Below are 27,372 nucleotides of genomic sequence, written 5' to 3'. Positions count from 1 at the left end.
ACCCTAACCACCTATCATCCTATGACACCATATTCTTCACTTGATATAACTGTATGATCTGTACATTGTACATTTAAAAATATATACAGGAAAGAAAAGGGAGCTGTACTTTGATTTTGTTGATTTGGAGAATACCTTTGACAGAATCCCTAGGAAGGTGGTGAAGTGTGCTATGAGAAAGCTTGGGATCAAGGAGTGGCTGGTTAGAGTGGTTATTGCTATGTATGGGGGTGCTCACACCCATATGAAAGGGAATGGAGATGTGTGCTAAGAGTTTTCCAGGAATGTTGGTGTGCATCAGGGGTCAGTCTTCAGCCCCTTACTGTTTGTCTCACATAAGTTCAGCAATAGACTCCCATGGGAGACATTGTGTGCTGATGACTTGATGTTGATTGCTGAGAATGAAAGGGAGGTGGAGGAAAGGGTTATGAGGGGTAGACCGAGAAAGACATGGGACGAGTCATTAAGTGTGACCTTAGGGTTAAGGGACTGAATAGTGAGGCTGCAATGGATCGTGCAGCGTGGAGAGCCGCCATTAGGTGACCAAGGCCGACACATGCAAGCATGTTGGAGCCTTTAAAAACGAAACGAAAACAAAACGAAACAAGAGACAATGAGGCACAAGGGTTTAAGAGCTAATGTGGATAAAACAAAAGTGATATCTGCGGCTAATGGCAGTACAAGTACTGTCAAAACACAGGGAGTGTGGCCATGTGCAGTTTGTCATAAGGTTGGGAAGTAACTCCATCTTGTGCAGTGTTTGTGATAAGTGGATGCATAAAAGATGTAGTGGTATTATAGGTAGACTGTGAAATAATGCTGATTTTGTGTGTAGGGTGTGTTGGGGACAGCATGTAGAGATTGTCATGTATGAAAGGATTGATCTTGCTGAAGAGTCTTTGTAGGGGAGTTTTGTTATCTCAGGGGAAATGTTATGTGCTGGAGGTGGGGCTGGAGTTAGCTCTGTGGCTAGGGTAGGGAGTAACTGGAAGAAGTTCAAGGAGCTGTTTCTTTTCCAAACACTGGGAAGGCTCTCCCTCCACTCTGAGGGATATACTGTATGTATGTGGCTTGCGTGAGGAGTGTAATGCTGCATGGTAATGAAACCTGGGCAATTAAGGAAAAGGATATTCGTAGGTTCAAATGTAAAAATGACACTGGTTAGATGGATGTGCGGTGCGTCCTTGAATGCGAGGCCTGGGGAGATGGCTAAGATTGTACCTGAAGAGTTCAGAGAAAGGATGGGACTGGAATGTACTGATTAGTAGACTGAAATGGTCTAGGCATGTTGAGAGGATGAAGGATGAAAAGTGTGTATGGAAAGTGAGAAGTGTGAGCATCAGGGGTAGGGATGCAAGAGGCAGACCATAAACAACCTGGGACGAGGTCACAGTGTGTGACCTCAGGTATAATGGACCGAACAGGGAGACTATGAGAGACCGAGCAGCATGGACACCCACCATTAGGTGACCCAGGTCAACACAAGCAGGCATATTGAGGCATTATAAATAATACGATAACATAACTATTATTTTAATGGACGAGGTTGGGAATAGAAAGCTATTTTGAGGTAAATAGTCTTATGGTCAGAACAGATCTGCTATTCAATTCAAATTTACTGCCACATGATTATTCAGATGATTATGAGTAAAGAAGTTTGATACCATTTACCCTCTCATGATAAGGGTAACTCTAGTATTCAAGAGAGTAGAATGTAGCAGCACCAGTCGAGTACCCCCAAGGTGGATGGGAAGATGATGAAAGGGAGAGCTGGAGCTCTCGTTTCATCAGCTCTCAAGACTAGCTCCTGACCATCCCCCTTTGCTGTACTTTTTCAGTGCTTCAGTAACACAGACAGTAGGCCAGCATACTCTACTCACCAATACAACTTTCTCTAACTGTCTACACCAAACTACATGGACATTACACACTACACTTCCTATTCAAAATCCAAAAAAAAAAATAAAATAAAAATAAAAATAAAATGATGTCACTGTACCAAGCCTCAGAGTCCGCACTGAGGGAGGGGAAGGACAAAAACTGTCCCCATTATCCACCCCTCTCCCAGTGACGACTCAACGAGTTGCCTGGAACCACTGTTTGACTCGCTTCTTCTTCATTTCTGCAACATTCACGGCCTTTCCTCTAACTTTCTCTCTGTTGAGCACTACCTCTCCTCCTCTAAACCTCACCTTCTCTTGTTAACTAAGTCGCTGCTGTCTGGGGTAACTGATAGCAAACTCTTCTCTGTATCCCCCTACTTTCTCTATACTCATTTCAAGGCCAAAGGTGGCTGTTGTGTATATGTACACAATGATATGTCTTGCTCACGTGGAGGGTGAAAGACTGACGAAGAGAATGTATGTGAGTGAGGTGGAGGGGGGAAGAGGGAGGGGGAGGCCGAGGATGAGATGGAGGGATGGGGTGGAGAGGTATATGAGAGAGGGGGGTGTGAGTTGGGAGCAGGGCAGTGAAATGGCGGGGGACAGGGCGACTTGGAGGCGATTTGTTTGTGGCCACCCCAAACGGGATTGAGGCGTCTGGCAATAGATAGATAGATAGATAGATGTGTCTTGCTCACGTGTTTCCAAACTTGATTCTTCTTAATTCTCTACTCTCTGGCTTCGGCTTTCCTGTCATTCTCTTACTAAATATATCTGTGCTGTTTATTTATCCCCTAGTTCTACTGACTATGAAAAATTCTTCAACTATCTTAGATCTATGATGGAACACATCCTATCCATTTCTCCTTTCTGTGAAATCTCCATCCTTGGAGATTTCAATGTTCACCACCACATTTGGCTCCCCTCTCCTTTCTCTTCCACCTGGTGAACAAGCCTATATCTTTTCTATCCTTAATGACCTAGTGCAGCTTGTACAGCACCCTACCCATATCCCTGACCATTTTGGAGAGTTCCAACATACTTGACCTCTTCCTTACAACTAATCCTTCTGCTTACGTTGTTAATCTTTCCTCTCTGTTGAGCTCCTCCAATCACAACCTTATCCTGTCCTATTGCTTAGGCCTGTGGACCCTCCAAAGAAACGTTGGTTGTGGCACTTTGGAGCTGTGGATTAGGAGGCATTCAGGCTGTTCTTTTTTTTTGTTTTCCTTGCTATGATTATTGCTTCCATGGCCAGGAGCCATCTGTTTGTCCCTTGGGCATTACAGAGGTTATTCTCTCGGGTATGGAAGCATACATTCCTTTCTCATATACTCTGACTAATGCAAAAAAGCCTTGGTTTAATCACACTTGTTCTAATGCTGTCCACAACAAGGAGAGGGCCTTTAAAAGGTACCAGAGCCAACCCACCCCAGAATCATATCTTTTTTATGTTTGTGTCCGGAATCGTGCTAAGTCTGTTCTTCACTCTGCTAAAAATACTTTCATCTGTACTTAATGCTCTCAGCTCTCCAACTCGAATTCTTCCCGCTCGTGCTGGCACCTTGCCAAAAACCTTTCTAACAACTTTACCTCATCATCCTTCCCCCCTCTTTTCTACTCTGATGGCTCTGTAGCTATCTGTTCTACTGATAAAGCAGATCTCTTCACTTACTTTCTCCTCCAGTTCCACCTTAGACGATTCCGGTGCTGTTCCTCCATCACTTCCCCCCTCTGACTTCCTCATGGCTGACATTAAAATTTATTCAGTTGATGTATATTCTGCCATCACTGGCCTCAATACTAATAAGGCATATGGGCCTCATGGGGTCTCTCCTGTTGTCCTCAAGAACTGTGCTTCTGTGCTTACACCCTGCCTAGGTAAACTCTTTTGCTTTTGTCTGTCAACTTGTACCTTTCCTTCTTGCTGGAAGTTTGTTCTCATTCAGCCTGTCCCAAAGAAAGGTGACAATTCTCAACCCTTTAATTATCGCCCAACTGCTTTAACATCCTCCGTCTCAAAAGTTTTCAGTCTATTCTTAACAGAAAAATTTTGGAGCATCTTTCCTATCACAACCTTCTTTCTGATCATCAGTATGGGTTCCATCAGGGAGGCTGCACTGGCGATCTTCTCATCTATATTTCAGACTCCTGGTCATCCTCTTTTCAGGACTCTCGCGAAAGATTTGTCATTGTACTTGACATCTCAATGGCTTTCAATCGAGTCTGGCATAAATCATTAATTTCCAAACTGCCCTCTTATAGTTTCTATCCTTCTATCTGTGCTTTCATCTATAGCTTCCTTTCTGGTCATTCTACAGCTGCTGTTGTAGACAGTCATTGCTCTTCTCCAAGATCAATCAACAGTGGTTTCCTCAGGGCTCTGTCCTATCACCAACTTTCTTTCCTTTATTCATCAATGACCTTCTAAGCTGTACATCTAACCCTATCCAATCATACGCTGATGATTCCACCTGTTATCTTTCCTTTCGGTTCTCGCAATGTCCATCTCAGCAGCTACTTCAACAAACAAGGGACACAAAATGTCTGACGTGGCTCGTATCTCAGACCAGGGTAAAAGTAATCTTATTTTTAATGCATCAAAGACTCAGTTCTTAAACCTATCAATCTCAAAAAAATCTTCCACAGGCATACCCACTAAAATTTAATAATATGCAAGCTCAACTCTGCATCCTCCTTAAACATATCTAAGGTTTCATTCTCTCAGGATTTATCTTGGAAAGATCATATTACATCCATCCATCCATCATCCAATCCTAAACTGCCCCATAAAGAGCATAGGAGCCCAGAGCTAGGCAGTTGGTCCCGACATTTAAGATGAAAGTGACCAGCCTCACTCATCCCTGAGTGGTATTACATGAGCAATCAACCCCAACCTCCCCTTGGATATAAACCTTCACCAGCTCAATCCAATTAGAGCGCAATAATTACCCACTAAAAACCACCAGGCGCCATAATTTGGTTATATGGTTACCACCCAGCGTAGTAAATGGTTTCCTGGTGTACAGGAAACCATTTGGCTTGTCACTCAGCATAGAGTCATCCACACGCAGAAGGAAGAGGAAGAATGAAGGAAAGAAAGACAGGAGAGGGAGTGTAAAGTCACCCGTTGGCAGAAGGACAAGGAAAGAATGAAGGAAAGAAAGACAGAAGAGGATGGAAGGAAAGATGGATGGAGGAGAGAAAAGGGCAGACACCCGACAGCAGCACTACATTGAGTGAGTGGACGGTGAGTGCCCACACTTACCACAATCACATTACATCTCTTGTAAAATCAGTTTCCAAGAGATTAGGTGTGCTAAGCCAAATCTGTACCTTCTTTACCCCTGAACAGTTGTTGACTTTATACATGGGTTTTATTTGTCCCTGTGTAGAGTACAACTCTCATGTGGGGAGGCTCCCCACATACAGCTCTTCCCAACAAGGTGGAGTCAAAGGCTTTTCATCTCATTAACTCTCCTCTTCTTACTAGCTCCCTTCAACCTCTGTCTCTTTGCCACACTGTTGCATCTTTATTTCTTTTCTATCGCTACTTCAATGGTCACTGCTCCTTGGAACTGTCTGCTCGCATCCCTTCACGTCTATGACGGGTGCTTTGTACCCGTCTAGCAACAAGCTCTCATCCATTTCCTGTCCAGCTTTCTAATGGAAGAGTTAACCGTTACTTCTGGTCCTTCATTTCTGCAACAGGTCTCCCTCTGTCTGTATTTCCTACTTCCCATGATCTCCAGTCTTTCAAATTCAGTGTGTCCAGGCATCTCAAAATGAACGAATCTTAAATTTGGCTCTATGTTGTATTGTTTTTTTGTTTTTTTTCTTGGAAGGAACAGTTTGTAGGCTCCTGGCCATTGGTTCTTTTTTCCTTAAAAAAAAAAAAAAAAAAAAAAGGAGATTATTTATTCAAAGGTAGATTATTTATTCAAAGTATTAGCAGTCTGAATATTGACTCACATACTGCCAAAAGAAACCCTACTTAAAGATTGTACTTATGCAATAGCCTGACCTCTGCAAAAGTAATGCCTTCAGCATGATGACTTTGATTTTTTCTTTTTATTCATGACACTCTCATGACAATCTTACACACATGAAATCACACATTTCAAACTGGAGGGGTAAGATATGGCTTTTGCTAACCCCTTCACCGCTGGGGACCTCTCTTACCGTTGAGAGGTCCCCAATGGCATCAAAAATACAATAAACATTCCATCCTCATTTCTTTTATTCATTTTATCCTCACACAGTTTAACTGGTTTTGAGAAGACACTTCAAGCTAGAGTTCACCCCCTCATGACTAAGGGGATCTACTACCCTGAATATAACTGTAGAGTGGCAACAAGAATAAAGCAAAAATTGTCTTTTTGCTCAGTTTTCTAATAAATACCAACAACTAACAAAAAGGTCACCACACTTTGATATAACTGGGTCAAGGAATACTGATTTTTTTTTTTTTTTTTTTTTTTTTTTTTTTAGTGACTATAATGAGACACCAATATTCCACCAATGACAGATAACCTAAGTAACAGGTGGTAAGTTTGACACTCCTGAAGAAAAACATCAGCTTCTTCATGTGAAATAGTTTTCTTACGTTTTTCTAATGTGTGAAGCATCAGCCATGTGAGGTGTCTTTTTGGAAAGGAAATTCCACTAGATTATTCAATGACAAAATATAAACAAGTCATAAAATATCATATAGATATATAAAAAATATACATGGTACTAATCTACAAGAGTAACTAAAACTACATCACATACTAGGCAACATGAACTAACAAAACATTTTTATGCAAACCATTTATGTTTTCTCATCATCTGCATCTGGGTACTCAAAGTCTTTTGTCTTGACATCGAGATCCTCCCCATACTGGAGGGCAAAGTCTGTCTGTATGAGGACATCAGTAAGGGAATCCTCACTGTTGATGTTCATGGGGACATAGCGCACAAGTGAGAAGTCATCAAGCACTTTCCCCAGAGCATAGGTGAGTTTGTGGTACCTGAAAATAGAAAAGTACAGGAATGAAGATATGCTTTGTTACAGTAGGCTCTTAAATAGAGGGTACATCATAACTAAGCATCTTTATCATGCAGGATACATCATGTGACAGACGGTATTTCCACCAAGTAATGCTTGGCGATTCCATCATCAATTATCATCATCTCTTCCACACCTCCCACAACTCACTGGGCTCTAGGTACCATGCAGCAGGCCACATCTATTTTCTCAATGCTGTGCATTGCTGAATGAAAATTTTTAAAGGGAAGAATATAATCACTCATCTTTCATTATTTTTCTAAATAACCCTTTTCTTCACAGAGCGACTGCAAACTGAAAATGAGCATTTGTCACACACACACACACACACAGAATGTCGTCAGAGGCAGAGCTCCGTGCAGTTTGTGGAAAAATAAAGCAAAATCAGCAGCAAAATGGAAGCATGCCTATTGTGAATATGCGAATTGAATGTAAGAATGGTGTCCTCATCTCACTGGAGTGAAAATAAGCCGGAGGTGTCGGTCAAATAAGAGTAGTAGTAGTAGTAGTAGTCGTTCCCTAGGCAGTCTGGCCGAACAGCCCCGAGTTCCTTAGGAAGGCCATGGCCGAGACCGGGCTTTCCCACAGAGCTCTCAAAGAGTGTATGTTGTGTTGTTCGCACAGGTGATTGTGTGCAATGCAGTCTTCCACAATGTGCTTAATAGTATGGGGTGCTGTGTTGCATCCTGGTCAGGCATCAGCGATGGAGTCATCCAGCCTCTTCTGGTAGCTTAAGAGGGCTAAAACACAGTGACGGCTTAGAACTTTGTAAGACTGCGCAATGGCAGAGAGAAGCAGTTCATTATTTACACCCAGTGATTGTGAGTTTGTGGGGTTTTCCCATAATGACCAAAGCAACGGAAGTATCATACTGAACCAAACAAGAGTTACAAATGTGACGAAAATGGCTGAGAAGAAAGCCCAGGAATTAAAACAGGTATAGGTTGCTCTCGGATTCCGCCCTTTCCTCTCCTCCCTCCATTCTTTCCTTCCTCTTCTGTCTTTCTTTACTTCATTCTTTCCTCATCCTTCTGCCTACGGGTGACTTGACACTCCCTCTTCTGTCTTTCTTTCCTTCATTCTTTCCTCTTCCTTCTGCCTATGGGTGACTCTACACTGATTGACAAGTCTAATGGTTTCCTGTACACCAGGAAACCATTCAGTATGCTGGGTGGTACCCACATAACCAAATTATGGCAACTGGTGGTTTAGTGGGTAATTACAGCACTCCAATTGGATTGAGCCAGTGAAGGTTTATATCGAAGGGGTGGTTGGGGTTTATTGCTCACATAATGCCACCCAGGGATGAGTGAGGCTGGTCACCCTCTTCTTAAATGTCAGGACCAAATTGCCTAGCCCAGGACTCCTCCGCCCCTCATGGGGCAATGTAGGATTGGATGATGGATGGATGGATGGCAATAATTAGCGAATTACAAGAGCAAACCTTGGAACAGGAGAGGGAGATAACAGAACTGAGAAATAGGTTAGACAGCGTCTGCTCAAGCAGTGCTGACCTGGAGAGGAAGGTGTCTAAATTAAATGCAGGTAATGAAACAGCCACAAGTGAATTAAAATAGCTTAAATGGGAAAATAAAAGAATGGAGGAGGAAAGGGACAAGTTGAAATGTAAACTGGACGAGTATGAACCTAAAACTAAGTTGCTCGAGGAAACTATCAAGGAAATCCAAGACCACCATAAGGGGTGGGGGGAAAAAAAAAAAACACGAACATAAAAATAAGTCTTAAGGAGATTTTATAACAACAGAAAAAGGAAAACCAGGAAAAGGTGCAGAAGGAAGTGGTGATGGTATTAAAGAATCACTTGTCAGAGATACAGCAGACAAGAAAGAATGCATGATTATCTCTGGTTTTAAAGAAAAACCGATGTCACTAAGATCAGGAAGAGAAAGGGAAGATCTGAGATGGGCGAAGGAATTAGTGTCCACAATTATGGAGGGAAAGGACGATGCCCAGGAGGAGATCAAAGAAGTGTTTAGGCTGGGAAAATATGTGGAGGAGGGGCATGGCCATGCAGAGTAAAATTTCAATCTCAGGTAACAGTATATGAAATAATCAACAAGACATGGGAACAGCAGATAGGGAAAGATTTAAAAATATCTGGATAAGGAGAGATACAAATGAGGAAGAGAGGGCTAAAATAAAGGAACTTGTTAAGGAAGCGAAGGAAAAAAACAATCAAAGAACAGAGGAAAAAAAGACAAAGTTCTATTGGAGAGTTATGGATTAGAAACTGACGAAGTGGTACCAAAGGAGAGAGGAAGTGAGAGGGACAGAATAAAAAACAAATGCAAGAAGACTGAAAGTGGCATATGCTAATGTAGATGGTCTAATCTCAGCAAGGTTAGAAACAGACGATTTCTTGAGGGTAAATGAGCCAGACATTATGTGCTTCACAGAAACCAAGCTAAGAGAGAATACTGAAATCTAAATGGGAAATGGGAAATACAAACTATGGAGAAAAGATAGAAAAGAAAAAAATGGGAGGAGGAGTGATAAATGCAGTGAAGAACAGCCTAAATGTGAATAGTGTAGAATGGGAGAAGGTATGGCTGAAGTGATAAACATGGCAGTATAAAACAGAGGGAAAGGCAAGAGAGACATCACAATAGCATATATCCTTCCCAAGGACAAGGGCATGGAATGAGGAGGAATACCAGGAGATGTTGTTGGACATGCTTAGATACCTACAGAAAGTGACTAAGAAAAGTACTGACATAATCATGATGGGGGACTTCAATTATAAAGAGGTAAACTGGGAAGAGTGGGACTCAAGAAGCAGTATGTACTATTAAATGTAGCAATGGATAATGTAATGACCCAGTGAGTTAAAGAAGAGACAACATACAGAGGGGATGACACACCAGCGTGACTAGATTTAATTTTGACCAAAGAACCTGATGCAACTGAATCTCTGAAACATCTGTGTCCTATTGGAAAAAGTGATCATGTAGTGACAGAGTTCCAAACGACAGAAGGAATTGGGGAGACAAGAGATGAACTATTCAGGGATACAACTTTGGGAAAGAGAAAATAGACACAAATGAGTATATAACCTATGGAGAGGCTACATCAAGATGACACTGCAAAAAACTATACGACAAGAGAGGTGATAAAGACGTAAGAAAATTCAGTTTCACAAATAAAGCAACTGATCAGTGGAATGCGCTACCAAATGATATAGTGTGTGTCAACACTACAGTATTCACAAATTTAAAGATATGTATGATAAAACTGTTTCAAAACACAGGACAATACAAGCTTGACTCATTCCTTTAAAGAAACAATTAGGTAAGAACAGAAAAAAAAAAAAAATGTCAAAGGAAAGTGGCACTCTTCTACCACACTGTTATGGGTTAACCCCTGCCAGACTGATTCTTTGTAAAGTAGTTTACCTCACCTAAGTCACAGTTTTATAACCTATGCAAACTGTACCGCATAAGAGTCTTGCAGTTTATCCTGTACAGACCTTCACTGTGTCTCATATGTGGTTAAAGCTCAACAAGGGTGAATGATCCCTTCTGCCCAAGGACAACTGTTATACTGTACTTTATTTTTGCTATTTAAACAGATGGTGGCACCCATTATCCACTCACCTTATGCAGTACTGCCTACTTATTCCTTCCCTTTTCTCATTCTGTCTTTGTGGCTGCCCTCATCTCTCTTCCTACTTCTTCCTTACCTTCCTGTCACTTTTTATTACTCTTCTTTCCACTTCAGGTGGTCCTACAGTGAGCAGCAAGTTTAATGTTTTCCTGTAACTCTGGAAACCATTTACAATACTGTGTGGTAACTATACAACCAAATTATTGGGTGAAATGGAGCCTACTTTGGTGCCCCTATTAACTGGGTGGAAAGACACAAATGCAGTGTCCAACCCGGAACCAAACTTCCACACTGTTAACCACGACTCACTACGGTGAGGCGCTGTCAGCCACAAGGGAACACCAGTTCACCGCATGGGACAATCCTCTAAGGGTGGCTGCATGCCTCAGTTTATGGGTCTGCTTGGCCAAACAGACTGGGGTTGATCAATAACAACAGACAACTTCACTCAATTTGGCTGAGAATGCAATAACTGGAATGGGTAAGATACTGCCTTCATTCCAACCCAATCAATAAGAGATGGAAGTCTCTTAAGTCCAGCTGCAAACAAAAACATCAAACAACTCAAGATAATACTCACTTCTTATTAAATCTAGAGACATTGTGCTCAGAAGCGAGGAGTTCATGAATCTCTGGTTCAAGGAACATCTCAAGCTGCTGATGTGCAGATTTGTTCAGCAGATCCATCTTTGTCAGTACATTTATATGAGGCACCTGCCAGAAGGTGAGGAAAGGGTCAAAAACAATTCTGACATAACTTATCGTCATCATCACCATCATCACGGTAACCATCATCAACATATCACTATGAACATCCTAAGCCTTTTACCCACTTACAAATTCAACATTATGTCCAGTGAAATGACCTAAAGAATCATTTACAGATCAATTAAGACCCTTCAATTGTGGATTTTGAGGTAAAAAACAAAAAACACTCAACAACCATCAATATGATCATCCTTTTTCTCACCAACATTTTCAAATGGGATGCTCACTAAAACAGACCACAAATTTATTCACGCATTATTCAAGCATACTCATTATTCTCAAGTGTTAAACCTGAGTGACTAACCTCAAGCTGCACCATGGTGGCCAATGCAGCCAAGGAACCAGAGAGGAATTTGGCTGCATCAACCATGTAGACTGAGTCCAAAACAAACACTGCACACACACGGAAGTCCCATGACTGTAGATGGTGGACCAAACTGAAAAATTACTCATACTTATATCTCCCCTCATCAGTGCCACCACTATCATCATTATAATTATCAATGCCAGTATCTTCTTTTTTTTAATGCGAGGAAGAAGGAACCAAAGGCCATGAGCTCGCAATAACTGTTCCTTCCAAGAGAAAAACAAAATACAACAGAGAGCCAAATTCAAAATCCAATCATTTCGAGATGCCTGGACACACTGCGGTTGAAAGACTGGAGATCATAGGAAGCAGGAAATACAGACAGGGGGAGACAGTTCCAGAGTTGACCTGTTGCATAAATGAAGGACTGGGAGTAACAGTTAACTCTTGCATTAGAGAGCTGGACAGAAAAGGGATGAGAGTTTGCTGCTAGACGGGTGCTGCGTGCCCGTCGTAGAGGTGGAGGGATGCAAGCAGACAGTTCAGAGGAGCAGTGACCACTGAAGTAGTGATAAAAAAGAGATAAAGATGCAACAGTGCGGTGAAGAGACAAAGGTTGACGGGAGTCAGTAAGAGGAGGAGAGTTAATGAGACGAAAAGCCTTTGACTCCACCCTATTGAAAAGAGCTGTATGTGGGGAGCCTCCCCACACGTGAGTTGATACATGGGTGGATAAAACCCGTGTATAGGTCAACATATTGTGCAGGGGTAAAGAAGGAATGGAGTCAGCTTAGCACACCTAATCTCTTGGAAGAAGATTTTACAAGAGATGTAATATGATCTTTCCAAGACAAGTCCTGAGTAAATGAAACCCCACGCATGTTCAAAGATGATGCAGGATTGAGCTGAATATTATTAAACGTTTGGTGGTACACTTGTGGAAGATTCTGTCGGGTTGATAGGTGTAAGAACTGAGTCTTTGATGCATTAAAAACAACAAGATTGTTTTTACCCCAGTCAGAGATATGAGCCAAGTCAGACATTAGGTGTGCCATTGCCTCAGCCCATGTTTGTTGACGTAACTGCTGAGATGGGCGTTGCGGGAACCGAATAGAAAGGTGAAGGGTGAAGTCATCAGTGTATGAGTGGATAGGGTTACATGTATAGCTTAGAAGGTCATTGATGAATAAAAGGAAGAGAGTTGGTGATAGGACAGAGCCCTGAGGAACACTACTGTTGATAGATCTAGGAGAAGAACGACTGCTGTCTACAACAGCGGCTACTGAACTACCAGAAAGGAAACTAGAGATGAAGGCACAGATAGAAGGATAGAAACCATAAAAGGGCAGTTTGGAAATTAAAGATTATGCCAGACTAAATCAAAAGCCTTTGAGATGTCAAGTGCAATGGCAAAGCTTTCGCCAAAGTCCCAAAAGGAGGAGGACCAGGAGTCTGAAAAGTAGGTGAGAAGTTCACCAGTGGAGCGTCCCTGACAGAACCCATTTTGACAATCAGAAAGAAGGTTGTGATAAGAAAGATGCTCTAAAAATTTCAGACGAAACCAGCAAACCATCGGCAACATTAGTTCCTCGCTGCCGTGAAGATTGCAAGAGGTTATTGAGGCAGGAGGCACTGGATTACTTACTAAGGCTTTCCTGGTTGCTTTGGCTTTATCAATGTCGGTAAACATTGATATAGATATTATATTTTGGGAATTTGAGTAGGATTTTGTTTCATTTTCCTTCTAACATTTTATGAGAAATCTATCTATCTATCTATCTATTGCCAGACACCATAATCCCATAAAGGGTGGCCATTTGACACTGAGTTAGTTGTTTTACAGGGAGGGGCACCAACCCTCCACCAACCCACTTGCTGACACGTAGGGAGCACGTATGGTTTGGTTATATGGTTACCACCCAGCGTTGTAAATGGTTTCTTGGCTTACAGGAAACCATTTGGCTTGTCACTCAATGTAAAGCCACCTGTAAAGGAAAGAAAAGGAATAAGAAGTGACAGGAAAGATAGGAGAAATAGGAAGAGAGGAGGGCAGGCACAGAAAAAGAATGATAAAAGCTAAGGAAGTAGGCAGCACTACATCAAGTGGTGACTGTATAGAGAGAATGTATACAGAAAGGATGATCATATTTACTGTGGACACAGCCGTCATAGGTTGCATATGATATTAAGTTTCAAAATTAATTACATGTAAGGGTAAAGGACATTTCTTAAACATTAGGGAAGTCAAATCCATCCAGACTCCATTCTGCATCCGAAGTCAAAATATACTGATAAACAGAAATATCTGGCTCTGCACTAATATTTAATCTGTCATGTCAGCATATTTCTCTCACGAGCCAGCCCTTGATATCACCACCTATCTAAAGTTTGTTATCTGATGCCAGTAATAAGATGTAGTGCAGCATTATCTACCGAATATTAACCCTTTTATATCATGCCCTGAATGAAAGAAAACAGACAAAAAATATGAGCACCACTTCGCATTCATTCTCCCTCCCTCCCCTCCCTCAGTCCACCCCCGCACCATCACTTGTCCCCCCCCCCCACATTCCCTTCTCTCTCTGGCCCCTCCCTCTCAGCCCCTCTTGCTCCACTGTTACTTGCTGCGCATAAAGGAGGCAGCCTGAGGCACGGGGTACTGGAGGATAGGTGATTACTTATGACCACGACTGTACTTCTATACAAGCTCTAAAGTTATGTGCTTCATGTTACATTTTCAATTATTTTGCCAATTAAAATGACATTACTACTTCTTAAGTAATAATGCATCTTTATATCACCATCATTATCATCATCATCCAACCCAGTGCTGCCCTATGAGAAGCATAGGAGTCCGGGGCTAGGCAAGTTGGTCCTGGCATTTAAAATGAGTGACCAGTTTCACTCATCCCTGAATGGCACTGCGTGAGCAGTAAACCCCAACCACCCCTTGGATATAAAACTACACTTGCTCAATCCAGCTAGATTGCCTTAATTACCCACTAAACCACCAGGTGCCAGTTTGGTTATACTGTTACCACCCAGCATAGTAAATGGTTTCTTGGTGAACCTTTTTTACCTTCTAAAAAATAAAGGTACAGTACAGTAATCATTTTATATCTTCTTTCAAGTGAGATTGCAAATAAAAAAGCTAAAGGAATTTAGATATCTTGATGTAGTTTAGTATACAGTATTCTATCTATCTATCCACTGCCAGATGCCTCAATCACATATGGGGTGGCCACAAAGAAATCACCTCCATGTCACCCTGTCCTCCGCCACTTCATCATCCCTCCAGCTCACATCCCCCTCTCTCACACACCTCTCCATTCCATCCCTCCATCTCATCCTTGGCCTCTCCCTCCCTCTCCTTCCCCCTCCACCTCACTCACATACTCTCCTTGTTAGTTTCTCTCTCAATCCTCTCCACATGACCAAATCACCTCAGTGTATTTCCCCTAAACACTCTCTATCACATCCACATCCGCACCATAACATTCCTTTCCTTCCTCATTTATCATTCGGTCTCTCCATGTAATTCCACATGCTCCTCTCAAATAATTCATTTCTACTGCTCTCACTCTTGACTTGCGTCCTTCCAACAAGGTCCATGCTTCACTTCCACGCGTTTGAGTTGGTATCACAATACTAACATGCAGTGACTTTCTTACTTCCATGCTCACTTCCCAATTTCTTATCAATACTTTCAAAGAACCAGCAACAATTCTTCCTTGTTGCATCCCTTCAAGCACTTCATCCTCCAAACTTCCATCCTGACTCATCACACTAACCAAGTTCTGGAAGACCCCGAGATACGATACCTTCAGATGCAGTACCCCGGCAAAACGATGGGGGTAGAAATACCACCCTACCTCACCAGATGATGGCCAAACCCCAGCATAACGATGGGTTTTGTTTTTTAAAAACTGATTCTGATGATATTTCAGACTTAAGGTTTGTGTTTCAGTTGATTTATAAACTGTTTTCAGACTTGGATTAATGTGTTTTAGTCACAGGTGGGGTGGATATTGTCATTTTGGGATATAGTTTACTAAGTTTGATTTTTTCCAGACTTACTTTTGATGACTTTTGGATTTTATTTCTGAGTTTAAGTGAGTACAGTAATAAACTGCTTCTGGGATTAGTTTAGCTTGTTTTAATGCTACTGGGGGGTTTAGGTTAGCTAGAAACTTGTCTTTGGACTAATATGGGTGGGTTTAGGGCTTGGTAAGGGGGGAACCCATGGCTCAAAAATGCATCCCTATACTTTACGTGATAAATCTACCCCGAGATACAATACCCCACCTAGTGATGGGCTTTTACCAACTGCATCATTAAACCAGGGTATGCCTGTACTTAAATGCATCCACATTTTCCATTTCCTCATCATCACACCTCACTGTACATTCAGTGATTTAACATAATTTCTCTTGAAGACCACATCTTTACTCTTCCTTACATGCACCTTTAGATTCTGTTTGTTACACACTCTCCCAAACTCATTCATCAAGCCTTGCAGTTCCCTTCCATCTTCACTTACCAATACAGTATCATCTGCAAACAACAGCACAGGAAGTTACCAAACACTGCCCTCTCTCATTAGAGCTCCCCAACATCCACTGTCATACTTTGTACCTCTTTTGTAACACCATCCATATACTGACTGAACTACCATGGAAACATGACACATTCCCGTTTCAGTCCAACATTCAGATAGAAAATTTCACTCAGTTCACAATCCACACACACTGCATCCTTAGCACCCTCATACATATTCTCCATGGCATTCAGCAACTTCCCATTTACTCCATTAATTCTTATTATTTTCCACCTTTCTTGTTTATCCACTCTGTCATATATTTTCTCTAACTCCACGAAGGCCACATACAACTTCTTTTCCTTCTCTACGATCTTTTTCACTAAGGACCTAAGGATGAATATCTAATCCACATAACCTTTTTCCTTCCTAAAACCTCCCTGTTCTTCTCCAACTAATTCCTCTGTCATCTCCCTAACTCTGTCAGTAAGGTTAATTACACATGAGTCTGGGGGGGAAATAGCAGTCAGATAGATTATTTTCTGGTTAGGAGGACTGATAGGAGGTTAGTGAGGGATGTTAAAGTTATAGGAGGTGAGGAGTGTGTGCAGCAGCACAAACTATTGATATGTGATATAGTGCTCACAGAACAAGTGATGAAAAAGAGGACTTATGTACCTAGGAGGAAAATGTGGAAGCTGAAAAACCAAGTAGTAAGGGATGCCTTCTACAGCGAGATAAGGAGAGTGGTGGCTGAACAGGGAGCTGTAGACAGAGGAGTTAATGAACAGTACAGAGCCCTCAAGAACAATCTCTTGAGAGTTACTGATGTAACATGTGGTTGGACAAGAGGACCACCATGACATAAAGTAACTTGATGGTGGGATGAGGGTGTAGAAGCTGCAGTTAAGGAGAAAAGAAGGCTTTTCCAGGAATGGAAGAAGAGTGGTAGCAAGGAGGAATACCTGGCTGCAAAGAGTAGGGCGGGAAGAGAGGTATACAGGACGAAGTCTGAGTCACAGAGACTTTTACCTGATAACCTAAATCAGGCAGAAAGGAAAAATATGATATTTAAGGTGGCAAATCAGATGAAGAGAGATAATTGGGATATTATAGGTGAACAGTGTGCAAAGAATGATGAAGGATGGGTAGTGGTGAACAGTGAGGATATTAAAGATGCATGGAGAGAGCATTATAGCCGGTTGTTGAATGAGGAGTTTGACTGGGACAGGGAAGGTTTGGAGCAAGCAGATCCAGTGTTTGGCCCTTGGCCTTTGATTGATGCTGCTACTGTGAGTGAGGCAATAAGCAGGATGAAGGTGGGGAAGGTAGCAGGTGTGTCTGGGTTGACTGCCAAAATGTTGAAGGCCTTAGGAGATATAGGGGTGAGGTTAGTCACTGACCTGATAAATATTATTATTTTTGAGTGTGTTGTCCCAGATGATTGGCTGAAGAGTGTAACTGTAAATGTGTATAAAGGGAAGGGTGATGCCCTGGAAAGAGGAAATTATAGAGGTATAAATAATGAAGGTAATGGAGAGAGTTTTGGAAGGTATGATTAGAGAAAGAGTGAATATTGATGAGGTGCAGTTTGGGTTTACGCGAGGTAGGGGGACCACTGATACCATATTCATTGTTCGACAGCTTCAGGAAAAATATACTGGGAAGAAAAGGGATCTGTATTTTGTTTATGTTGATTTGGAAAAGGCATTCGACAGAGTCCCTAGAGAGGTGGTGAAGTGGGAAATGAGAAAACCTGGCTTGGAGAAGTGGCTGGTTAGGGTGGTTATGGCTAAGTATATGGGCGCACGCACCCAGGTAAGAGTGAATGGAGATTTGAGTGATGAGTTTTCCGTGAATGTTGGTGTGCATCAGGGATCAGCTTTGAGTCCCATGTTGGATAGTACTTGAAGCCCTCTCACATGACTTTTGAAACGGACTCCCGTGGGAGATGTTGTATGCTGATGATTTGGTGTAGATTACAGAGAACAAAAGGGAGGCAGAAGAAAGGTTTAGGAAGTGGAGAGATGGTATGGGGCACAAAAGCTTAAGGGTAAATGCTGATAAAACAAAAGTGATGATATCTAGGGTTGGGGGCGGTACTGTCAAAGACCAGGGAGAGTGGCCATGTGCAGTTTGCCACAAGGGCATGGGAAGTAATTCCATCTTGTGCAGTGTTTGTGATAAATGGATGCACAAGAGATGTAGTGGCATCAGAGGTAGACTGCGAGATAATGCTGATTTTATGTGTGTGAAGTGTCGGGGTAAGCAGGTGGAGATTGTCAGGTGTGACAGGATTGAACTTGCTGGCGAATCTTTTGAGTGTATGGAAGAGTTTTGTTATTTGGGAGACATGTTGTGTGCTGGAGGTGGGGCTGGAGTTAGCTCTGTGGCTAGGGTGAGAAGTGGTTGGAAGAAGTTCAGGGAGCTCTTGCCTCTCCTGACATTGAGAGGGCTCTCCCTACATGCTAAGGGGTCTTTGTATGAAGCATGTGTTAGGAGTGTAATGCTGTGTGGTAGTGAGAACTGGGCAGTAAAGGAGGAGGATATTCGCCGGCTCAGACGTACAGAAATGACAATGATTAGGTGGATGTGTAGTGCGTCCCTGCGTGCAAGGTCTGGGGTGGCTGGGTTTACGATGGAAGAGTTGAGAGGTAGGATGGGACTGAAGTGTATTGGTGTTGTGATGAGGAGAGGTAGATTGAGATGGTTTGGACATGTGGAGAGGATGGGGGATGATAATTGGGTGAGGAAGGTGAGAAGTGTTAGTATTAGGGGTGGGGTTGCGAGGGGTAGACCGAGAAAGACTTGGGACGAGGTCATTAAGTGTGACCTCAGGGTTAAGGGACTGAACAGTGAGGCTGCAATGGATTGTGCAGCATGGAGAGCCGCCATTAGGTGACCGAGGCAGACGCATGCAAGCATGTTGGAGCCTTTAAAAATTAAATGAAACGATTACACTAAGAAGACAAATGCTCCTATGATCACCACAATCTTTTTTTCACCCTTTTCTTTTGTACAAGGGTATAATTAAACCTAACTTCCAATCTTCCAGGACTCTACCCTCCTCCCAAGCCAATCTGCACATATTCCATATACATTCTACCCCCTAGGGGTAGGGGGGGTTTTCGAGAATACTCCCCCAGTATCCCTGCTTGTCGTAAAAGACGACTAAAAGGGTTGGCGGAGGGTTAGTGCCCTTCCCCAGAAAACAACTAACTAAAAAAACAAACAAGAAGCCTCGGACAAAGACTGACCAAACGATGACAACCCAGGACCGGACAAACGACTTGGTAATGGCTACGTGGAATGTAAGAGGAGCGAATGATGAGGTGAAAGAGAAAGAGATTGTCCAGGTGCTTGAGGATGCAAAAGTGGATGTATGTGGAATGACTGAAACAAAATGGAGAGGAGAAAGTGTGAGAGAATGGGAGTATGGATGGGGTATATGTGCAGGAGTAGGTGAGAACGAGAGGGCAAAGGAAGGAGTATGTATAGTTGTGAGTAAAAGATGGAAGAAGAGCATAAGATAGTATGGATCAGATGGGTCAAGGATTGTGTGGGTAAAGTTGAAAGTTGGAATAAAAATGTGGGCGATTGTGTGTGTGTATGCGCCAATGCAAGATTGTGCTAGCAGAGTAAGAGAAGAGTTCTGGACAAATGTGGAAGTGTGCATGGAAAAGTTTGGAAGGAATGAGAGAGTGTTTTTGATCGGTGATATGAATGGTAAAGTAAGGAATGTGAAGGTGGGTGGAATAGTTGGTGAGTGGGGTGTGCCTGCTGCGATAGATGAGAATGGCAGTGCGTTAGTGGACATTTGTGCTGGGAGGGGGTTGGTGATAGCCAATACCCTCTTCAGGCATAAAATGATCCACAGGTATACATGGCGAGTGATGAGAAGGGTGGGTGGTGAAATGAATGAAAGGAAAGCAATGATTGATTATGTGTGTGTGGATGAAATGATGCAAAGATGTGAAATGGATGCAAGAGCTTATAGAGGTTGGGGGAGTGGACTTTCTGACCACTACTTGGTGGTGGCCAGAATTAAGATACAAGTAAGATGGAGGAATAGAAGAACGGAAAGACGAGAGGAAGGAGTAGTTGCAAGGAGAGTGGAAAGGTTACAAGAGGATGAGAAAATGGCAGAGTATAAGAGAGAAGTGGAGGAACGATTGGGCAAATATGAATTGGAGCAGATGGGGGACGTGGAAGGTGTGTGCAGGATATTTACAGAAGAAATATGTGCAGCATGTGATGTGGTGTGTGGGAGGAAGAGAAGACGGAGGGGGGTTCAAGGAACAGCGTGGTGGACTGAAGAGGTGAGACAGGCTGTGGCACAAAAGAAGAAAGCATACAATGAATGGATGAGAAATAGGGTAGTGGAAGAAGTTGAGAGACGGAAGAGAGAGTTATATGTAGAAAGAAAGAGGGAGGTGAAAAGGTTAGTAAGAGAGAGTAAGAAGAGAGTGGATGAGGAATTTGGAAGGAATTTGAGTGTAAAGTGGAGGGACTGTAAGAAAATGTTCAGGAAAGAGGTGAAGAGAGTAAGACAGGGTGGAAGTGAGGTTAACAGGGGAGTGAAAGATAAAAATGGTAGATTACTAGTGGAGAATGGAGAAAGAGTGAGCAGATGAAGAGAACACTTTAAGGAATTGTTGAACATACAGGATGGAAGTAATGTGAGTAAAAGTGGCTGGGGAATGGCTGGGAGAAGGAGGGAGATGAGATGACAGGAAGAAATCAGTAGGATAAAAGTTGTTGAAGCAATGAAGAAAGTTAAATTGGGGAAAGCCCCAGGAATTGATGGAGTGTGTGGTGAAATGCTGAAGCATGGGGGAGAGATATAGTAGAATGGATGTGGAAGATGTGCAGATTGGCCTGGGAGGAAGGTAGAGTCCCGGAGGATTGGAAGTCAGGTATAATTATTCCCTTGTACAAAGGAAAAGGGGAAAAAGAAGTGTGTGGTAATCATAGGGGCATTTGTCTTCTTAGTATCATAGGAAAAGTATATGGTAGGATACTTATAGACAGAGTTAGAGAAAGAACAGAGGAATTAGTTGGAGAAGAACAGGGAGGCTTTAGGATGGGAAGAGGTTGTGTAGATCAGATATTCATTCTTAGATCTTTAGTGGAAAAGTTTCTAGAGAAGGGAAAGAAGTTGTATGCGGCTTTCATGGATTTGGAGAAAGCATATGACAGGGTGGATAGACAAGGATTGTGGAAAGTATTAAGAATATATGGAGTAGATGGAAAGTTGTTGAATACTGTGAAGAGTATGTATGATGGTGCTAAGGCTGCAGTGCGTGTGGATGGTGAACTAAGTGAATTTTTCTCTTTGGAGGTTGGGTTGAAACAGGGATGTGTCATGTCTCCATGGTTGTTCAATCTGTTCATGGATGGGGTAATAAAAGAGGTACATGGTAGGGTAGTGGATGTTGGAGTGGCCCTGGTGAGAGAGGATAGTGTTTGGAAACTCCCTGTACTGTTGTTTGCAGATGATACTGTGTTGTTGAGTGAAGATGAAGGGAAGCTGCAAGGCTTGGTGGATGAGTTTGGGAGTGTGTGCAAGAAACAGAATCTAAAGGTGAATGTAGGGAAAAGTAAAGTGATGGTCTTTGAGAGAGGTGAAGTCAGTGAATGTAAAGCGAGGTTGGATGGTGAGGAATTGGAAAATGTGAGTACGTTTAAGTACTTGGGTAGTGTGATGAGTAAGGATGGAGGTTTGGAGGGTGAAGTGCTTGAAAGAGTGCAGCAGGGAAGAAAGGTTGCTGGTTCTTTGAAAGCAGTGATAAAAAATAGGGAAGTAAGCATGGAAGTGAAAAAGTTACTACTGTACATGACAATATTGTGATACCAACTCTAACGTATGGAAGTGAAGCTTGGACGTTGTTGGAAGGACACAAGTCAAGAGCGAGAGCAGTGGAAATGAGTTATTTAAGAGGAGCCTGTGGAGTCACATGGAGAGACAGGCTGACGAATGAGGATATAAAGGAGCGTTGTGGTGTTGATGTGGATGTGACAGGAAGTGTTATGAGGAACACACTGAGGTGGTCTGGCCATGTGGAGAGGATGGAGGGTGAAAGACTGACGAAGAGAGTGTGTGTGAGTGAGGTGGAGGCCGAGGATGAAATGGAGGGATGGGGTGGAGAGGTATATGAGAGAGGGGGGTGTGAGTTGGGAGCAGGGCAGTGAAATGGCGGGGAACAGGACGACGTGGAGGCGATTTGTTTGTGGCCACCCCAAACAGGATTGAGACATCTGGCAATAGATAGATAGATTCTACTACGATCTCTCCCCCATACTTCAGCATTTCACCACACACTCCATCAATCCCTGGGGCTTTCCCTGTTTTGACTTTCTTCATTGCTTTTGCTTCTTCCATCCCACAGGGCTCTTCCTCCCTTCTCACCTCCCTCCTTCTCCCAGCCATTCACCAGCCTCTTATACTCGCATTATTTTCAATCTCTAAGATTAACAGTTCCTTAAAGTGTTCTCTTCATCCGTTCACATTTTCTCCCTTCTCACTATCAACCTACCATTTTTAGCTTTCGCTTACCTAATAACTTCTCTGTCGCCCTGTCAACTCTCTTTACCTCCTTCCAGAACATTTTCTTACACTCCCTCCACTTTACACTCAAACTGCTTCCAAATTCCTCATCCACTCTCCTCTTACTCTCTCTTACTAATCTTTTTACCTCTCTCTTCCTCTCTATATATAACTCTCTCTTCCATCTCTCAACTTCCTCCATGTCTCTGCTTCCCATCAACTAACTATATGCTTTCTTCTTTTGCGCCACAGTCACACCTCTTCATTCCAGTGCTGTTCCTTACACCCCCTTAAGTCTTCTCTTCACCCCACACACCACCTCACATGCTGCACAGATTTCTTCTATGAATATCTTGCACAAACCTTCCACCTCCCCATCTGCTCGAAATCATAATTATCCAATCGCTCCTCCACTTCTCTCATATATTCTGCTTTTTTTTCATTCTTTGGCAACCTTTCTATTCTCGTTGTATGGACTACGTCCTCCTGTCCTTCCCTCCTTCTACTCCTCCATCACACTTGAACCTTGACTTTCTCCACCACCAAGTGATGGTTCAAAAGTCCACTTCCCCAACCTTTGTGTGCTCTTGCATCCAGTACATACCTTCTCATTCTCATCCACAAACACATAATCAATCATTGCCTTCTATTCATTCAATTTACCACCCACCCTTCTCAATGCTCGTCACATATACCTGTGGACCATTTGGTGCCTAGAGGGTACTGGCTCTGCACAACTGTCCACTAGAGCACTGCCATTCTCATCCACTTCTGTAGGCACACCCCACTCACCAACTACTCCATCCACCTTCACATTCCCTACTTTTCCATTCATATCTCCAATCAAAAACACTCTGTCCTTCCTCTCAAACCTTTCCAAGCACACTTCCACATTTGCCCAGAACTCTTCTTTCACTCTTCCTGCACGATCTTGCATTGGCACATACAACACACATGCAATCATCCAAGTTTGTAATCCCACTTTCAATCTTACCCACACAATCCTTGAACCAACTGATCCATACTCTCTTTTTTTCTTCTTCCATCTCTTGCACAAAATACATACACCCTCTTTTGTCCTTTCTTTCTCATCTACTCTCATGCATATACCCCATCCATACCCCCATTCTCTCACTCTCATCTCTCCATTTAGTCTCTGTTAATCCACATATGTCCACTTTTGCACCTTCAAACACCACAATCTCTTTCACCTCATCATTCGCACCCCTCACATTCCATGTCGCATTCTGAACCATGTCCTTTGTCCATAGGTGGTCATCTATTTGTCCTTCCTGTTTTGGGGCTTCTTGTTTGTATTTTTAGTTGGTTGTTTTCCAGGGAGGGGCACTAACCCTCTGCCAACCCACTTGCTGACAAGAGGGGTGTGCACCTGTTGGTTGGTAATAAAGTTACCAACCAGCATATCAAATTATTTCCTGGTTTACAAGAAATAATTTGGCATCCCACTCAATGTAGGGCTACACCAAAATAGAGTACATTGACAACCTTTGATTTGCAAGTAACAATCAAATCTAGCATTAAATTCCTCAAAGTCCGAGAAAGGCAGCAACAATTATGTTGTGTATATTAACTTATTTGGTGGTACATGGTGGCAACCATCATCTGCTCACTTGATGTAGTGCTGCCTTCTTCTTCCATTTCCTTTATCATTCCTTTTCTGTTTGCTCTCCTCTCTTCCTGTTTCTCTTATCTTTCCAGTCACTCTTTATTCATCTTCTTTCCTTTTCAGGAGGCTTTACATTGAGTGACAAACCTAACGGTTTCCTTTAGGTCAGGAAACTGTTTTCAACATTGGGTGGTAACCATATAACCAACCCATACGTGTTCCCTACCTGTCAACAAATGGGTTGGCTGAGGGTTATTTCCCCTCACCGTAAAACAACTAACTCAAAGACAAATGGTCCAGGATCATGGTGTCTGACTATAGACAGATAGATAGATATCACCTTATATACATTATAGTGAAAATTAATTTAAAAAAAAAAAAACAATTAAAATTAACCATAGCTGTTTGACAGCTCTTGTACAATTAAATGTAAGCTATGCCACTGATTAAACACCGCTAGTGTGTGTGCTGTGTATGTGTATGTCATTGTATCATTTATAAGGCTCTAACATGTTTGCAAGCATCATCCTTGGTCACCTAATGGCAGCTCTCCATGCTGTTCGATCTCTGTCAGCAGTCTCCCTATTCAGTCCCACAGCCCTGATGTCATATTATGTGATCTCATCCCAGGTTTTTTTTCGGTCTGCCTCTTACAAAACTACCCCTAATGTTCACACTTCTCACCTTCTGCACCCAATAATCATCCTCCAGCCTCACAGCAAGTCTAAACCATCTCAATCTAACCCTCCTCATCAAAATGCCAATACACTACAGTCACAACCTTCTTCTCAACTCTTCAATAATAATGCTAGTCCCCTCCCAAGCTACCAATCAAGGACATACTACACATCCATTTAATCATTGTCATTTCTGCATATTTGAGCCTACGAATATCCTCTCCCTTTACTGCCCGGGTCTCACTACCATACAGCAATACATTCCTAACATATGCCACATACAAAGATCCCTTACCATGGAGGGATGGCCCTCTCAATGTTAGGAAAGGCATCAGCTCCCTGAACTTCCTCCAACCACTCCTTACCCTATCCCTACCTCTAGCACATAACATGCCCCCAAATAAAACTCTTCCACACACTCAAGAGACTCATCAGCAAGATCAATCCTTTCACACCTGACAATCTCTACATGCCCTCCCTGATCAGTAAACCACCAGACTCACAGGTGGTTAACTCACATATTAAGATGCTGTGTCCCTGCATGGGACACAGCCTCTTAACATGACTACTGTCTAGGTACTGTCTTTGTGTTGAGTTACATTCTAACCACAACGATATTATAATATTATGATGCAGATATTCTGTATGGTTTAGTTTAAGCAGTTTACCATTTAAGACAGTGAACAGAATGTAAGATACAGTCATATTTTTGGAAAATAATTATCACCTCAGGCTCAGTCCACACCTAAAAATTTGGAGAAATAAGTGCTAGAAGAGTTGTAACAGTCTTTGTCAATGAGTTAATCAAACATTTATTTACTTTTCATTGTTACTCAACCAATTCTGATTATCAGATCATTTTCCTCTTCCAATATCAATACCAATATTAACCAGGTTTTTCTTGCCAGTTTACAGCACTATTCTAGTCTATCCACTCCAACAATCAGTCCTGATTAACCTTTAGCTAAACTTAGCCAAAAATTACCCATCCCTTCAACAATCATGTTCAAGTTACTTTCCACAGATAACTAAGTATCTCAACAAGTGTGTAGCTCTCTGCCTGTGATATCTACCAAGTGCCTAATGCTGAATCACAATGATCCCTTGGCATTTCTGTCCCAGTTTAATAATGAACTCAACCTCCAACAGATCAATATCTTTCACTATAAAAAAAACTCATCTAGACCACTAAGTATGAAACTGACCTTTTCATGACATCCATATGTGTGTAGAGTTCAATCTGACCAGGGCAGTCAAACAGGATGAGGTCATCATCATAGTCACCAAGTGTTTCCTTGGAGAAATTGGAAGGAAAAGTGACCATATAAGATCTTGTGATATTAGTAAAGTATGCTACAGGGTGACTAGGAAGACAGAGCGAGGTTTTACAGAATGACCTCATGGTTGTGGGATTGATGAAAACCTGCCAGAAATCAAGTAACAGGAAGAGATTATATCAATGGGAATGATGAAAAGCTGCCAGAGGTCACGAAGCAGGGAGAGATGATATCAGGAGAGACCCTTCGTTCGTTCATTCGTTTTTGAGGCTCCAACATGCTTGCATGTATCAGCCTTGCCCACCTAATTGCAGCTCTCTGTGCTGCTTGATTTCTGGCAGCTTCCCTATTCAGTCCCTTATCCCTGAGGTCACACTCAATGACATCGTCCCAGGTCTTTTTCAGTTGGCCTCTTGCAACCCTACTCCTAACATTAACACTTCACAATTTCTGCACCCAATAATTATTCCCCATCCTCTCCACATGCCCAAACCATCTCAATCTACCTCTCCTCATCACAACACCAATACACTCCAGTCCCATCCTACCCCTCAACTCTTCCATCAAAAACCTAGCCCCCCCAGGCCTCACACTCATGAATGCACTGCACAAGTGCACATCCACCTAATAATTGTCATTTCTGTAGGTTTGAGCCTGCGAATATCCTCTTCCTTTACTGCCCACGTCTCACTAGCATCCCACTCCCAACACATGCTGCATACAAAGATCCCTTAGCACAGAGAGAGAGCCCTTTCAAAGTCAGGAAAGGCAACAGCTCCCTGAACTTCTTCCAACCACTTCTCACTCTAGCCACAGCTAGGTCCAGCCCCAACTCCAGCACATAACATGTCCCCCAAATAATAGAACTCTTCCACACACTCAAGAGACTCATCAGCAAGTTCAATCCATCCAAGCCTGACAACCTTCGCCTCCTCTCCCCGACACACCACACACATGAAATTAGCATTATCTCACAGTCTACCTCTAATACAAGAACATCTCTTATGTACCCACTTATCACAGACATTACAAAAGATGGAATTACTTCCAACATCCTTATGGCAAATCACACATG

The 27,372-nt window shown here is 42.5% G+C and overlaps 1 protein-coding gene across 1 annotated transcript in view; it reads right to left on the bottom strand.

The window, feature by feature from the left end:
• Window positions 1-5,752: 5,752 nt before the first annotated feature.
• LOC145394098 (GPN-loop GTPase 3) overlaps window positions 5,753-27,372 on the bottom strand; it is a 48,271-nt gene continuing 26,651 nt past the window's right edge. The window contains exons 4-7 of the mRNA XM_080268077.1: window positions 26,226-26,314; window positions 11,630-11,762; window positions 11,138-11,271; window positions 5,753-6,895 (exon numbers count right to left, since the gene is read on the bottom strand). Coding sequence (XP_080124203.1) covers window positions 6,697-6,895; window positions 11,138-11,271; window positions 11,630-11,762; window positions 26,226-26,314 — 555 coding nt within the window. The 3' untranslated portion in view covers window positions 5,753-6,696. The remainder of the gene's footprint in view (window positions 6,896-11,137; window positions 11,272-11,629; window positions 11,763-26,225; window positions 26,315-27,372) is intronic.

The sequence above is a fragment of the Coenobita brevimanus genome, chromosome 26, assembly GCF_032717465.1.
Source record: "Coenobita brevimanus isolate Jiangsu-jjx chromosome 26, ASM3271746v2, whole genome shotgun sequence".
NCBI lineage: Eukaryota > Metazoa > Arthropoda > Malacostraca > Decapoda > Coenobitidae > Coenobita > Coenobita brevimanus.
This window is presented reverse-complemented; position numbering and strand designations above follow the sequence as displayed.